Source organism: Anomalospiza imberbis, unplaced genomic scaffold (genome assembly GCF_031753505.1).
Source record: "Anomalospiza imberbis isolate Cuckoo-Finch-1a 21T00152 unplaced genomic scaffold, ASM3175350v1 scaffold_43, whole genome shotgun sequence".
Taxonomy (NCBI): domain Eukaryota; kingdom Metazoa; phylum Chordata; class Aves; order Passeriformes; family Viduidae; genus Anomalospiza; species Anomalospiza imberbis.
In genome coordinates, this window is record NW_027100039.1 from 381117 (window position 1) to 396196 (window position 15080).

Consider the following 15080-nt stretch of genomic DNA (forward strand, 5'->3'; position numbering starts at 1 on the left):
CCAAAATTCCCGATTTTCCCTCAAAATTCCCAATTTTCCCCCAAAATTCCCAATTTTCCCCCCAAAACTCCCAATTTTCTCCATTAAATTCCCATTTCCCCCCAAAATTCCCAATTTTCCTCCCAAAATTCCCAATTTTTCCCATTAAATTCCCAAATTTCCCCCCAAAATTCCCAAATTTATCTCCGAAAAGTCTTTATTTTCCCCCAAAATTCCCAATTTTCCACCAAAATTCCCAATTTTACCCCAAAATTCCCATTTTCCCCCAAAATTCCCATTTTTCCTCCCAAAATTCCCAACTTTCCTCCCAAAATTCCCAACTTTCCCCCAAAATTCCCGATTTTCCATCTGAAAAATCTTAATTTTCCCCATTAAATTCCCAATTTTCCCCCCAAAATTCCCAATTTTCCCTCCGAAAAATCTTTATTTTCCCCATTAAATTCTCGATTTTCCTCCCCGAAATTCCCAATTTTCCCTCCCAAAATTCCCAATTTTCCACCAAAATTCCCAATTCTCCCCCAGAAATTCCCAATTTTTCCCCCCAAAATTCATAATTTTCCCCCAAAATTCCCTATTTCTATCCAAAATTCACATTTTTTCTGCCCAGAATTCCCAATTTTCCCATTAAATTCCTGATTTTCCCATTAAATCCCCGATTTTCCCCATTAAATTCCCAATTTCCCCCCAAAATTCCCAATTTTCCACCAAAATTCCCAATTTTACCCCAAAATTCCTGATTTTCCCCCCAAAATTCCCAATTTTCCTCCCCAAATTCCCAATTTTCCCCTCCAAAACTCCCAATTTTCGCCATTAAATTCCCATTTTCCCCCAAAAGTCCCAATTTTCCTCCCAAAATTCCCAATTTTCCCTCCCAAAATTCCCAATTTTCCCTCCCAAAATTCCCAATTTTCCCCATTAAATTCCCAATTTTCCCATTAAATTCCCAATTTTCCCCATTAAATTCCCAATTTTCCCATTAAATTCCCAAATTTCCCCCCAAAATTCCCAATTTTATCTCCGAAAAGTCTTTATTTTCCCCCCAAAATTCCCAATTTTCCCCCAAAATTCCCAATTTTCCACCAAAATTCCCAATTTTACCCCAAAATTCCCATTTTCCCCCAAAATTCCCAATTTTACCCCAAAATTCCCATTTTCCCCCAAAATTCCCATTTTTCCTCCCAAAATTCCCAACTTTCCTCCCAAAATTCCCAACTTTCCCCCAAAATTCCCGATTTTCCATCTGAAAAATCTTAATTTTCCCCATTAAATTCCCAATTTTCCCCCCAAAATTCCCAATTTTCCCTCCGAAAAATCTTTATTTTCCCCATTAAATTCTCGATTTTCCTCCCCGAAATTCCCAATTTTCCCTCCCAAAATTCCCAATTTTCCACCAAAATTCCCAATTTTCCCCATTAAATTCCCAATTTTCCCATTATATCCACAATTTTCCTCCCAAAATTCCCAATTTTCCCTCCCAAAATTCCCAATTTTCCCCATTAAATTCCCAATTTTCCTCCCCGTAATTCCCAATTTTCCCCCCGAAATTCCCAATTTTTCCCCCCAAAATTCCCAATTTTCCTCCCAAAATTCCCAATTTTCCCCCCAAAATTTTCACAAAAATCCCCATTTTTTCCCCCTAAAAATCCATTTTTATTCCAAAACCCCTGATTTCCCCCCCAAAATCCCCGTTTTTTCCCCAAAATTCCCATTTTTCCCCCCAAAAAAATCCATTTTTCCCCCCAAAATCCGTTTTTTTTTTCCCCAAAATTCCTGTTTTTTTCTCCCCAAAATCCTGACTTTTTCCCCCCAAAAATCCATTTGTTTTCCCCAAAATCCCCTTTTTTCCACACAAAAATTCACATTTTTCCCCCCAAAAATCCATTTTTTCCCAAAATCCCCCTTTTTTCCCCAAAAAAATCCATTTTTTTTCCCAAATCCCCGTTTTCCCCCCAAAATCCCGGTTTTTTTTTCCCAAATTCCCCGTTTTTCCCCCCAAATTCCCCGTTGGTTTTTCCAAAATCCCCATTTTTCCCCCCAAATTCCCAGGTTTTTTTCCCAAAATCCCCCTTTTCCCCCCCGAAATCCCCGTTTGTTTTTCCCAAAATCCCCGTTTTATCCCCCGAAATCCCCGTTTGTTTTTCCCAAATTCCCCCCTTTTCCCCCCGAATCCCCATTTTTTCCCAAATCCCTGTTTTTTCCCCCCAAAATCCTTATTTTTTTCCCCAAAATTCCCGTTTTTCCCCGAAATTCCCGTTGGTTTTTCCCCCGAAATCCCCGCTGGTTTTTCCCAAAATCCCCGTTTTTCCCCCGAAATCCCAATATTTTCCCCCAAAATCCCCGTTGGTTTTTCCCAAATTCCCCATTTTTCCCTCCAAAATTCCTTGTTTGTTTTCCCCCCGAAATCCCCGTTGTTTTTCCCCAAATTCCCCATTTTTCCCCCAAATTCCCATTTTTTTTCCCAAAATCCCAATATTTTCCCCCGAATCCCCATTATTTTTTCCCAAATTCCCCGTTTTCCCCCCGAATCCCCATTATTTTTTTTCCCAAAATCCCCATTTTTCCCCCGAATCCCCGTTGTTTTTCCCCCCAAATCCCCGTTTTTTTCCCCAAAATCCCAATTTTTTCCCCCGAATTCCCATTATTTTTTCCCAAATTCCCCATTTTCCCCCCGAATTCCCTATATTTTTTCCCGAAATCCCCGTTTTTCCCCCCAAAATCCCCGTTTGTTTTTCCCAAAATCCCCCTTTTTTCTCCCCAAAATCCTTATTTTTTTTCCCCAAAATCCCATTTTCCCCCCCAAAATCCCCATTTTTTCCAAAAATCCCCATTTTTCCCCAAAAAAAATCCATTTTTTTTCCCAAACCCCCCATTTTTTCCCCCTGAAATCCCAGGTTTTTTTCCCAAAATGCCCGTTTTTCCACCAAAATCCTCGTTTGTTTTTCCCCCCACAATCCCCGTTTTTTTTTCCCAAAATCCCTGTTTTTCCCCCCGAATTCCCAATATTTTTTCCCAAAATCCCCGTTTTTTCCCCCAAAACCCTTTTTTTTTTTCCCAAAATCCCCGTTTTTCCCCAAAATCCCCATTGGTTTTTTCCCCCCAAAATCCTTATTTTTTTCCCCAAAATCCCTTTTTTCCCCCAAAAATCCCCATTTTTTCCCAAAATCCTCATTTTTCCCCCCAAAAAATCCATTTTTCCCCCTAAATCCTGATTTATTTCCTAAAATCCTCGTTTTTCCCCCCGAATTCCCAGGTTTTTTTCCCAAAATCCCCGTTTTTCCCCTGAAATTCCCAATATTTTTTCCCAAATTCCCCGTTTTTCCCCCCGAATCCCCATTATTTTTTTTCCCGAAATCCCCGTTTTTCCCCCAATTCCCAATATTTTTTCCCCAAATTCCCCGGTTTTGGCCCCGAATCCCCGTTGTTTTTTCCCGAATTCCCCGTTTTTTTTCCCAAATCCCCGTTTTCCCCCCCAAATTCCCAATATTTTTCCCCAAATTCCCCGTTTTTCCCCCGAATCCCAGTTGTTTTTTCCCGAAATCCCCGTTTTTTCCCCCCAAAATCCCAGTTTTTTCCCCCGAAATCGCCGTTTTTTTCCCAAAATCCCCGTTTTTTTTTCCCGAATTCCCCATTTTTCCCCCGAATCCCATTATTTTTTCCCGAAATCCCCGTTTTTTTTCCCGAAATCCCCGTTTTTTCCCAAAAATCCCAGGTTTTTTTTTCCAAAATCCCCATTTTCCCCCCGAATCCCATTATTTTTTTTCCCGAAATCCCCGTTTTCCCCCCGAATCCCCGTTATTTTTTCCCAAATTCCCCCTTTCCCCCCCAAATCCCCGTTGTTTTTTCCCAAAATCCCCGTTTTTCCCCCCGAAATCCCCGTTTTTTTTCCCAAATTCCCCGTTTTTCCCCCGAATCCCATTATTTTTTCCCGAAATCCCCGTTGGTTTTTCCCCCAAATCCCCATTTTTTTTCCCAAAATCCCAATATTTTCCCCTGAATTCCCAATATTTTTTCCCAAATTCCCCATTTTTCCCCCAAATCCCAGGTTTTTTTTCCCAAATTCCCCGTTTTTCCCCCGAATCCCATTATTTTTTCCCGAAATCCCTGTTGGTTTTTCCCCCAAATTCCCCGTTTTTCCCCTGAAATCCCCAATATTTTTCCCGAAATCCCCATTTTTTTTTCCCAAAATCCCCGTTTTTCCCCCCAAAATCCCCGTTTTTTTCCCCTGAAATCCCCGTTGTTTTTTTTCCCAAATTCCCCGTTTTTCCCCCCGAATTCCCAATATTTTTCCCCAAATTCCCCGTTTTCCTCCCCGAATCCCATTATTTTTTCCCGAAATCCCAATATTTTCCCCAAAATCCCTGTTTTTTTCCCAAAATCCCCGTTGTTTTTTCCCGAAATCCCGGTTTTTTTTCCTAAAATCCCTGTTTTTCCCCCCGAATTCCCAGGTTTTTTTCCCAAAACCCCCGTTTTTCCCCTGAAATTCCCAATATTTTTCCCCAAATTCCCCGTTTTCCCCCCGAATCCCCGTTGTTTTTTCCCGAATTCCCCGTTTTTCCCCCGAATCCCCGTTGTTTTTTTCCCGAAATCCCCGTTTTTTCCCCCAAATTCCCAATATTTTTCCCCAAAATCCCCGTTTTTTCCCCCCGAATCCCCGTTGTTTTTTCCCGAAATCCCCGTTTTTTTTTCCCAAAATCCCCGTTTTCCCCCCAAAATCCCCGTTTTTTCCCCCCGAATTCCCCGTTTTTTTTCCCAAATCCCCGGTTTTCCCCCCCCAAATTCCCAATATTTTTTCCCAAATTCCCCGTTTTCCCCCCGAATCCCATTATTTTTTCCCGAAATCCCCATTTTCCCCCCGAAATCCCCGTTTTTTTTCCCAAAATCCCCGTTTTTTTTCTCGAATTCCCCATTTTTCCCCCGAATCCCCGTTGTTTTTTCCCAAAATCCCCGTTTTTCACCTGAAATTCCCAATATTTTTTCCCAAATTCCCCGTTTTTCCCCTGAATCCCAGTTGTTTTTTCCCGAAATCCCCATTTTTTTTCCCAAAATCCCCGTTTTTTTTCCCAAAATCCCCGTTTTTTCCCCCAAATTCCCAATATTTTTTCCCCAAATTCCCCGTTTTCCCCCGAATCCCATTATTTTTTCCCGAAATCCCCGTTGGTTTTTCCCCCGAAATCCCCGTTTGTTTTTCCCAAAATCCCCGTTTTTCCCCCCAATTCCCCGTTTTTTTTCCCAAATCCCCGTTTTCCCCCGAATCCCCATTATTTTTTTTCCCGAAATCCCCGTTTTTCGCCCCGAATCCCATTATTTTTTTTCCCGAAATCCCCGTTTTTCGCCCCGAATCGCGCTGACCTGCGGCCTCCGGGCCAGGCGGGGGCGCTCGCACACTTGGCACAGCACGGCGGGGGAGGGGTTCCGGAAGGTGCAGCTGCGACACGCCCAGCCCCGCCCCGGCCCCGCCCCGCCTGCGGGAACACCCAAATCCCAATTTCCCCCACAAAATTCCCTTTTTTCCCCCCAAAAAATCCCATTTTTCCCCCAAAAAATCCCATTTTTCCCAAAAAAATCCCATTTTTTTCCCCCAAAATATCCCATTTTTCCCACAAAAAATTCCCATTTTCCCCCCAAAATACCCAATTTTTCCCCAAAAAAATCCCATTTTTTCCACCCAAAGAATTCCCAATTTTTCCTGCCAAAAAATCCCATTTTTCCACCCCAAAGAATCCCATTTTTCCCACCCAAAAACTCCCATTTTTCCCCACTGCACGCCCAGCCCCGCCCCGGCCCCGCCCCGCCTGCGGGAACACCCAAATCCCGCTGCTCCACCCCAAAATTCCCTTTTTTCCACAAAATTCCCATTATCCCCAAAAAAATCCTATTTTTTCCCCGAAAAAATCCAAATTTTCCCCAAAAAATCCCATTTTTTTCCCCAAAAAATCCCATTTTTCCCCCCAAAAATTCCCATTTTTCCCCCAAAAAATCAAATTATTTCCCCCCAAAAATCCCATTTTTTCCCACAAAAAAATCCCACTTTTTCCCCAAAAAAATCCTATTTTTTCCCTGAAAATATCCAGTTTTTCCCCCAAAAAAATTCCATTTTTTCCACCCCAAAAAAATCCCATTTTTCCCCCAAAAAAATCCCATTTTTCCCCACTGCACGCCCAGCCCCGCCCCGGCCCCGCCCCGCCTGCGGGAACACCCAAATCCCGCTGCTCCACCCCAAAATTCCCTTTTTTCCACAAAATTCCCATTATCCCCAAAAAAATCCTATTTTTTCCCCGAAAAAATCCCATTTTTCCCAAAAAAATCCCATTTTTTTCCCCCAAAAAATCCCATTTTTCCCCCAAAAATTCCCATTTTTCCCCCAAAAAATCAAATTATTTCCCCCCAAAAAATCCCTTTTTTTCCCACAAAAAAATCCCACTTTTTCCCCAAAAAAATCCTATTTTTTCCCTGAAAATATCCAGTTTTTCCCCCAAAAAAATTCCATTTTTTCCACCCCAAAAAATCCCATTTTTCCACCCCAAAAAATCCCATTTTCCCCACGACACGCCCAGCCCCGCCCCGGCCCCGCCCCACCTGCGGGAACACCCAAATCCCGCTGCTCCACCCCAAAATTTCCTTTTTTCCACAAAATTCCCATTTTCCCCCCCAAAAAATCCCATTTTCCACCCAAAATACCCAATTTTTCCCCAAAAAAATTCCATTTTTTCCACCCCAAAAAATCCCCTTTTTTTCCCAAAAAGAAAATCCATTTTTCCATCCCAAAATACCCAATTTTTCCTCGAAAAATTCCATTTTTTCCACCCCAAAAAATCCCATTTTTCCCCACAGCACGCCCAGCCCCGCCCCGGCCCCGCCCCGCCTGCGGGAACACCCAAATCCCGCTGCTCCACCCCAAAATTCCTCCCAAAATTCCCCAAATTCCTCCAAAATTCCCCAAAATCCCCCAAAATCTCCAAAAATTCACCCCAAAATCCCCCAAAATCCCTAAAATTCCTCCCAAATCCCCCCCTAATTCCCCCAATTCCCCCAAAATTCCCCGAATTCTCCCGACAAAATTCCCCCCAAAATCCCCCCAAATCCCCCAAAACTCCCAAAATTCCCCCCAAAACCCCTCAAAAAATCCCCGAAAATCTTCAAAATGCCCCCAAAAATTCCCCCAAAATTCCCCCATAATCCCCCCAAAATTCCCAAAATCCCCCCAAATTCCCCCAAAATTCCCCCCAAATTCCCCCAAAATGCCCGCCAAAATCCCCCCAAAATTCTCCCCAAATCCCCAACATTTCCCCAAAAATTCCCCCCCAAAATTCTCAAAAATCCCCCCAAAATTCCCCCCAAAATTCCCCCGAATTCCCCCCAAAATTCCCCCCAAAATTCTCCAAAATCCCCCCAAAATCCCTCAAATTCCCCCAAAATTACCCCAAAATCCCCAAAATTCCCCCCAAATTCCCCAAAATCCCACAAAATTCCCCCCAAATTCCCCAAATCCCCCAAAAATTCCCCCAAAATTCCAAAAATCCCCCCAAAATACCCAAAATTCCCCCAAAATTCCCCCCAAAATTCCCCAAAATTCCCCAAAGCCCCCAAAAATTCCCAAAAAATCCCCCAAATTCCCCCAAAGTCCCCCCAAAATTCCCCAAAATCCCCAAAATTCCCCCAAAATTATTCAAAATCCCCCCAAAATACCCAAAATTCCCCCCAAAAATCCCCGAAAATTCCCCCAAAATCCCCAAAAATCCGCCAAACTTCCCCCAAAATCCCCCAAAATCCCCAAACCCCCCCAAATTCCCCAAAAATTCCCCAAAACTCCCAAATTTCCCCCTAAAATCCCCCCAAAATCTCCCCAAAATTCCCAAAATCCCCCCCAAAATCCCCCAAAAATCCCCCCAAAATCCCCCAAAAATCCCCAAAATTCCCAAATTTCCCCCAAAATCCCCCCAAAATCCCCCCAAAATTCCCCAAAATCCCCAAAACCCCCCCAAATTCCCCAAAATTCCCCAAAATCCCCCAAAATTCCCCAAAATTCCCCCCAAAATTATTCAAAATCCCCCCAAAATCCCCAAAATTCCCCCCAAAATTCCCCCAAAATCCCCAAAAATCCGCCAAAATTCCCCAAAATCCCCAAAAATCCCAAATCCCCCAAAATTCCCCAAAAATCCCCAAAAATCTCCAAAAATTCCCCAAAAATTCCCAAAAATTCCCCAAAATCCCCCAAAATCCCCCAAACTTCCCCCAAATCCCCCAAAATTCCCCAAAATCACCCAAAATTCCCAAATTTCCCCTAAAATCCCCCCAAAATCCCCGAATCCCCCCAATCCCCCAGCCCCCAGCGCCCCCAGCGCCCCCTACCGGCCGGGAGGAGCTCGTGCAGCGCGGGCAGCGCAACCGACGGCAGCGGCCACTGGGGGGCGCCAGAGAACGGCGGGTCACGGGAACGGACCAGTATAAACCAGTATGGACCAGTATGGACCAGTATGGACCAGTATGGACCGGTATAAACCAGTATGGACCAGTATGGACCAGTATGGACCAGTATGGACCAGTATGGACCAGTATGGACCAGTACGGACCAGTATGGACCAGTATGGACCAGTATGGACCAGTATAAACCAGTATGGACCAGTACAGACCAGTATGGACCAGTATAAACCAGTATAAACCAGTATGGACCGGTATAGACCAGTATAGACCAGTATAAACCAGTATGGACCAGTATGGACCAGTATAAACCAGTATGGACCAGTATGGACCAGTATGGACCAGTACAGACCAGTACAGACCAGTATGGACCAGTATGGACCAGTATGGACCAGTACAGACCAGTATGGACCAGTATAAACCAGTATAAACCAGTATGGACCGGTATAGACCAGTATAGACCAGTATAAACCAGTATGGACCAGTATAAAGCAGTATAAACCACTGCCCTCCCAGTATAAACCAGTATAAACCAGTATAAACCACTGCCCACCCAGTATAAACCAGTGCCCTCCCAGTATAAACCAGTATAAACCAGTATAAACCAGTATAAAGCAGTCTCACCTCATCCTCTCCCAGTAAGATCTGGGTAAAGAAATGCGGGTTCGGGTGTTGGTTCTGGTGGGGGAGAGAAAAACCAGTATAAACCAGTATAAACCAGTATAAACCAGTATGAACCAGTATAAACCAGTATAAACCAGTCCAAACCAGTACAAACCAGTATAAAAAATCCCCTTTTTTTCCCCATTTCCCCCCATTTTTAACCCTTTAACCCCCTCCCATCCCCCCCAAATCCCCTCCCAGTTCATCCCAGCGCCCTCCCAGTCCAAACCAGTAACCCCCAGTCCCAAACCAGTATAAACCAGTCCAAACCAGTAAGAGCAGGTCCAGCTCGGCGCGCAGCACCAGGACGTCGGCGGTGACGGCGGCCACCAGCGGGGGGTGGGGCCCGTGCGGGGGAGGGGGGAAGCTCAGCCCCTCCCCCGACTCCTCCGTGTACCCCAGCAGCTTCAGCACCTCCCGGCCGCCCTGCAAACTGGGGTTACTGGTTTGTACTGGGAGGGACTGGGAGGGACTGGGATGGGGCCAGGGGTTACTGGTTTGGACTGGGAGGGACTGGGAGGGGATTTGGGGGGGATTGGGAGGGGATTAAAGGGTTAAAAATGGGGCAAAAATGGGGAAAATAGGGAAAATGGGGTTTTTTTTATACTGGTTTATACTGGTTCTGGTTTGGACTGGTTTGGACTGGGATGGGACCAGGGGTTACTGGTTTGGACTGGGAGGGACTGGGAGGGGATTTGGGGGGGATGGGAGGGGATTAAAGGGTTAAAAATGGGGCAAAAATGGGGAAAAAGGGGGATTTTTTATACTGGTTTATACTGGGAGGGACTGGGAGGGGATCTGGGGGTTACTGGTTTGTACTGGTTTGGGGTTTGGGGTTACTGGTTTGGACTGGGAGGAACTGGGAGGGGATTTGGGGGGGTTGGGAGGGGATTAAAGGGTTAAAAATGGGGGAAAATGGGGGAGAATGGGGAAAATGGGGATTTTTTATACTGGTTTATACTGGTTTGGACTGGTTTGGGACTGGGGGTTACTGGTTTGGACTGGGAGGGACTGGGAGGGGATTTGGGGGTGCTGGGAGGGGATTAAAGGGTTAAAAATGGGCAGAAATGGGGAAAAAAAGGGGATTTTTTATACTGGTTTGTGCTGGGAGGGACTGGGAGGGGATCTGGGGGTTACTGGTTTGGACTGGGAGGGACTGGGAGGGACTGGGATGGGGCCAGGGGTTACTGGTTTGGACTGGTTTGGACTGGGATGAACTGGGAGGGGATTTGGGGGTGTTGGGAGGGGATTAAAGGGTTAAAAATGGGGCGAAAATGGGGAAAAATGGGGAAAATGGGGATTTTGTATACTGGTTTATACTGGGAGGGACTGGGAGGGGATCTGGGGGTTACTGGTTTGGACTGGTTTGGGGTTTGGGGTTACTGGTTTGGACTGGGATGAACTGGGAGGGGATTTGGGGGGGATGGGAGGGGGTTAAAGGGTTAAAAATGGGGGAAAATGGGGAAAATGGGGGAAAATGGGGATTTTTTTATACTGGTTTATACTGGTTTGTACTGGTTTGGGGTTTGGGGTTACTGGTTTGTACTGGTTTGGGGTTTGGGGTTACTGGTTTGGACTGGGATGAACTGGGAGGGGATTTGGGGGGGGATGGGAGGGGGTTAAAGGGTTAAAAATGGGGGGAAATGGGGAAAAAAGGGGATTTTTTATACTGGTTTATACTGGTTTGGACTGGTTTGGGACTGGGGGTTACTGGTTTGTACTGGTTTGGACTGGTTTGGGGTTTGGGGTTACTGGTTTGGACTGGGATGGACTGGGAGGGGATTTGGGGGGATGGGAGGGGATTAAAGGGTTAAAAATGGGGGGAAATGGGGAAAAAAGGGGATTTTTTATACTGGTTTATACTGGTTTGGACTGGTTTGGGACTGGGGGTTACTGGTTTGTACTGGTTTGGACTGGTTTGGGGTTTGGGGTTACTGGTTTGGACTGGGATGGACTGGGAGGGGATTTGGGGGGGATGGGAGGGGATTAAAGGGTTAAAAATGGGGGGAAATGGGGAAAATGGGGATTTTTTATACTGGTTTATACTGGGAGGGACTGGGAGGGGATCTGGGGGTTACTGGTTTGTACTGGTTTGGGGTTCGGGGTTACTGGTTTGGACTGGGAGGGACTGGGAGGGGATTTGGAGGTATTGGGAGGGGATTAAAGGGTTAAAAATGGGGAAAAATGGGAAAATAGGGGAGTTTTTATACTGGTTTATACTGGTTTGGACTGGTTTGGACTGGTTTGGGACTGGAGTGGGTGTGGCTTTAAAGGAGTGGGTGTGGCTTGCAGGGAGTGGGTGTGGCTTAGAGTAGGTGGAGCTTAGAGTAGGTGTGGCTTAGAGTAGGTGGAGCCTAGAGGGAGTGGGTGTGGTTTAGAGGAAGTGGGCGTGGCTTTGCGAAAGTAGGCGTGGCTTGGAGGAAGTGGGCGTGGCTTAGATTGAGCAGGCTTTAAACAAATGTGGTTTAGAGAGAGTGGGCGTGGTTTAGAGGAAGTGGGCGTGGCTTAGAGGGAGCAGGCTTTAAACTAATGAAGTTTAGACTGAGTGGGCGTGGCTTACAGCTAGCAGGCGTGGCTTGGAGAAAGTGGGCGTGGCTTGGAGTGAGCATGCTTTAAGCTAAGGTGGTTTTGAGGGAGTGGGCGTGGCCTAGAGGAAGTAGGCGTGGCTTAGAGTAAGTGGGCGTGGCTTAGAGGGCCAGGCTTTAAACTAAGGTGGTTTGGAGGGAATGGGCGTGGCTTAGAGACAGTGGGCGTGGCTTAGGGAGAGCAGGCTTTAATGACGTTTAGAGTAAGTGGGCGTGGCTTAGAGGAAATGGGCGTGACTTAGGGGAAGTGGGCGTGGCTTACAGGGAGCAGGCTTTAAACCAATGTAGTTTAGAGTGGGCGTGGCTTAGAGGAAGTGGGCGTGGCTCAGAGGAAATGGGCGTGGCTTAGAGGGAGCAAGCTTTAAACAAATGTGGTTTGGAGTGGGCGTGGCTTGGAGGGAGTGGGTGTGGCTTAGAGGAAGTGGGCGTGGCTTAGAGGGAGCAGGCTTTAAACTAGGGTGGTTTAGAGGGAGTGGGCGTGGCTTAAAGACAGTGGGCGTGGCTTAGGGAGAGCAGGCTTTAATGACGTTTAGAGTAAGTGGGCGTGGCTTAGAGGAAGTGGGCGTGACTTAGAGGAAGTGGGCGTGGCTTAGGGAGAGCAGGCTTTAAACCAATGTAGTTTAGACTGGGTGGGCGTGGCTTAAAGTAGGCGTGGCTTATAGGAAGTGGGCATGGCTTAGAGGAAGTGGGCGTGGGTTAGAGGGAGCAAGCTTTTAACGTAGGTTAGACTGAGTGGGCGTGGCTTAGAGGAAGTGGGCGTGGCTTAGAGACAGTGGGCGTGGCTTAGAGAGAGCAGGCTTTAACGTGGTTTAGAGGGAGTGGGTGTGGCTTAGAGGAAGTGGGCGTGGCTTAGAGGGAGCCGGCTTTAAACTAATGAAGTTTAGACTGAGTGGGCGTGGCTTAGAGGAAGTAGGCGTGGCTTAGACGAAGTGGGCGTGGCTTGGAGTGAGCATGCTGTAAACTAAGGTGGTTTTGAGGGAGTGGGCGTGGCTTAGAGACAGTGGGCGTGGCTTAGGCAGAGCAGGCTTTAATGACGTTTAGAGTAAGTGGGCGTGGCTTAGAGGAAGTGGGCGTGACTTAGAGAAAGTGGGCGTGGCTTACAGGGAGCAGGCTTTAAACCAATGTAGTTTAGAGTGGGCGTGGCTTAGAGGAAGTGGGCGTGGCTCAGAGGAAATGGGCGTGGCTTAGAGGGAGCAAGCTTTTAAAAAATGTGGTTTAGAGTGGGTGTGGCTTGGAGGAAGTGGGTGTGGCTTAGAGGGAGTGGGCGTGGCTTAGAGACAGTGGGCGTGGCTTAGAGGGAGCAGGCTTTAAACAAATGTGGTTTACAGTGAGTGGGTGTGGCTTACAGGAAGTGGGTGTGGCTTAGAGAAAGTAGGCGTGGCTTAGAAAAAGCAAGCTTTAAACTAAAGTAGTTTAGAGTGAGTGGGCGTGGCTTAGTGGAAGTGGGCGTGGCTTAGAGGGAGCCGGCTTTAAACTAATGTAGTTTAGACTGAGTGGGCGTGGCTTAGAGGAAGTAGGCGTGGCTTAGACGAAGTGGGCGTGGCTTGGAGTGAGCATGCTTTAAACAAATGTGGTTTAGTGTGAGTGGGCGTGGTTTAGAGTGAGTGGGCGTGGCTTAGAGTAAGTGGGCGTGGCTTAGATGGAGCAGGCTTTAAACTAAAGTTTAGAGTGAGTGGGCGTGGCTTAGAGGAAGTGGGCATGGCTTAGAGGAAGTGGGCGTGGCTTAGCAGGAGCAGGCTTTAAACTAAGGTGGTTTAGAGTGGGCGTGGCTTAGAGGAAGTAGGCGTGGCTTAGAGGAAGTGGGCGTGGCTTAGGGAGAGCAGGCTTTAATGATGTTTAGAGTAAGTGGGCGTGGCTTAGAGGAAGTGGGCGTGGCTTACAGGGAGCAGGCTTTAAACCAATGTAGTTTAGACTGGGTGGGCGTGGCTTAAAGTAGGCGTGGCTTATAGGAAGTGGGCATGGCTTAGAGTGAGTTGGGCGTGGCTTAGAGGGAGCAAGCTTTTAACGTAGGTTAGACTGTGTGGGCGTGGCTTAGAGGAAGTGGGCGTGGCTTGGAGAGAGCAGGCTTTAACGTGGTTTAGAGGGAGTGGGTGTGGCTTTAAGCGGTGGGCGTGGCTTAGAGGCGGTGGGTGGAGCCTAACGGCGCTGGGGGCGGCTCGGGGGGGCGCGGGGGAAGGGATTTGGGCGGGAATTCGGGGTTTTTTTTTTTTTTTTTTGGGGGGAACGCTGACCCGGATGGCGCCCACGGTGGATTTGAACACGGGGTTCCCGAACCTGACCCCCCTCCAGTGGCGCGGCGGCCGCGGGCTCAGCAGGTTCCGCCCGTACTTTTCCAGAATGTTCAGCGCCGTCCGCAGCTGCTCCAGGCCGTGCGGGAGACCCTGGGGGTTCTGGGAGGAGAGAAAAGTCCGGGATTTTGGGGGGGGGAAATTCCACACCCCACCCACCCCCCAAAAAAAAAAAAAAAAAATTGGTGGAAATTTGGCGAAAAAACGGAGGAAAAACGGGGAAAATGGGAATGGAAACGGCATTAAATCCACAAGAAAACTCTATAATAAACTCATGGAATTCCCATTAAAACCCCATTAAATCTCACATAAAAGCCCCATAAAAATCCCAAAAAATTCCCATTAAAACCCCATTAAATCTCACATAAAAATCCCATAAAAATCATAAAAATTCCCATTAAAACCCCATTAAAGCCCCATAAAAATCCCATAAAAATCCCAAAAAATTCCCATTAAAACCCCATTAAAGCCTCATAAAAGCCACATAAAAATCCCCAAAAAATCCCAAAAAATTCCCATTAAAACCCCATTAAATTCCATTAAAATCCCAAAAAAACCCCATAAAAATCCCAAAAAATTCCCAAAAAATTCCCAAAAAATCCCGAAAATTCCCGGTTGCGCCTCACCCAGGCGAGGTTGTCGCGCAGCAGGCGCCCGCCCGGCAGCAGCTGCACCTTGCTAAAAACCCCCAAAAACCCCAAAAAAACCGAAAAAATTCCCAAAAATTCCCAAAAAATCCCAAAAAATTCCCCAAAAAATCCCAAAAAATTCCCAAAAATCCCGAAAATTCCCGTTGCGCCTCACCCAGGCGAGGTTGTCGCGCAGCAGGCGCCCGCCCGGCAGCAACTGCACCTTGCTAAAAACCCCCAAAAACCCCAAAAAACACCCCAAAATCCCCAAAAAAACCCAAAAAAACCCCAAAAATTCCCAAAAAAACCCCAAAAAATTCCCAAAAATCCCGAAAATTCCCGTTGCGCCTCACCCAGGCGAGGTTGTCGCGCAGCAGGCGCCCGCCCGGCAGCAGCGGCACCTTGCAAAAAACCCCCAAAAACCCCAAAAAATCCCAAAAAATTCCCAAAAAATTCCCAAAAAAACCCCAAAAATTCCCAAAAAATCCCCAAAAAAT

The 15080-nt window shown here is 46.8% G+C and overlaps 1 protein-coding gene across 1 annotated transcript in view; it reads right to left on the reverse strand.

Moving 5' to 3' along the window:
• RNF31 (ring finger protein 31) overlaps positions 1–15080 on the reverse strand; it is a 29949-nt gene that overhangs the window by 13219 nt on the left and 1650 nt on the right. The window contains exons 2-7 of the mRNA XM_068178396.1: positions 14581–14632; positions 13898–14056; positions 9352–9507; positions 9043–9096; positions 8350–8401; positions 5350–5462 (exon numbers count right to left, since the gene is read on the reverse strand). Of these exons, the coding sequence (XP_068034497.1) occupies positions 5350–5462; positions 8350–8401; positions 9043–9096; positions 9352–9507; positions 13898–14056; positions 14581–14632 (586 nt within the window). The remainder of the gene's footprint in view (positions 1–5349; positions 5463–8349; positions 8402–9042; positions 9097–9351; positions 9508–13897; positions 14057–14580; positions 14633–15080) is intronic.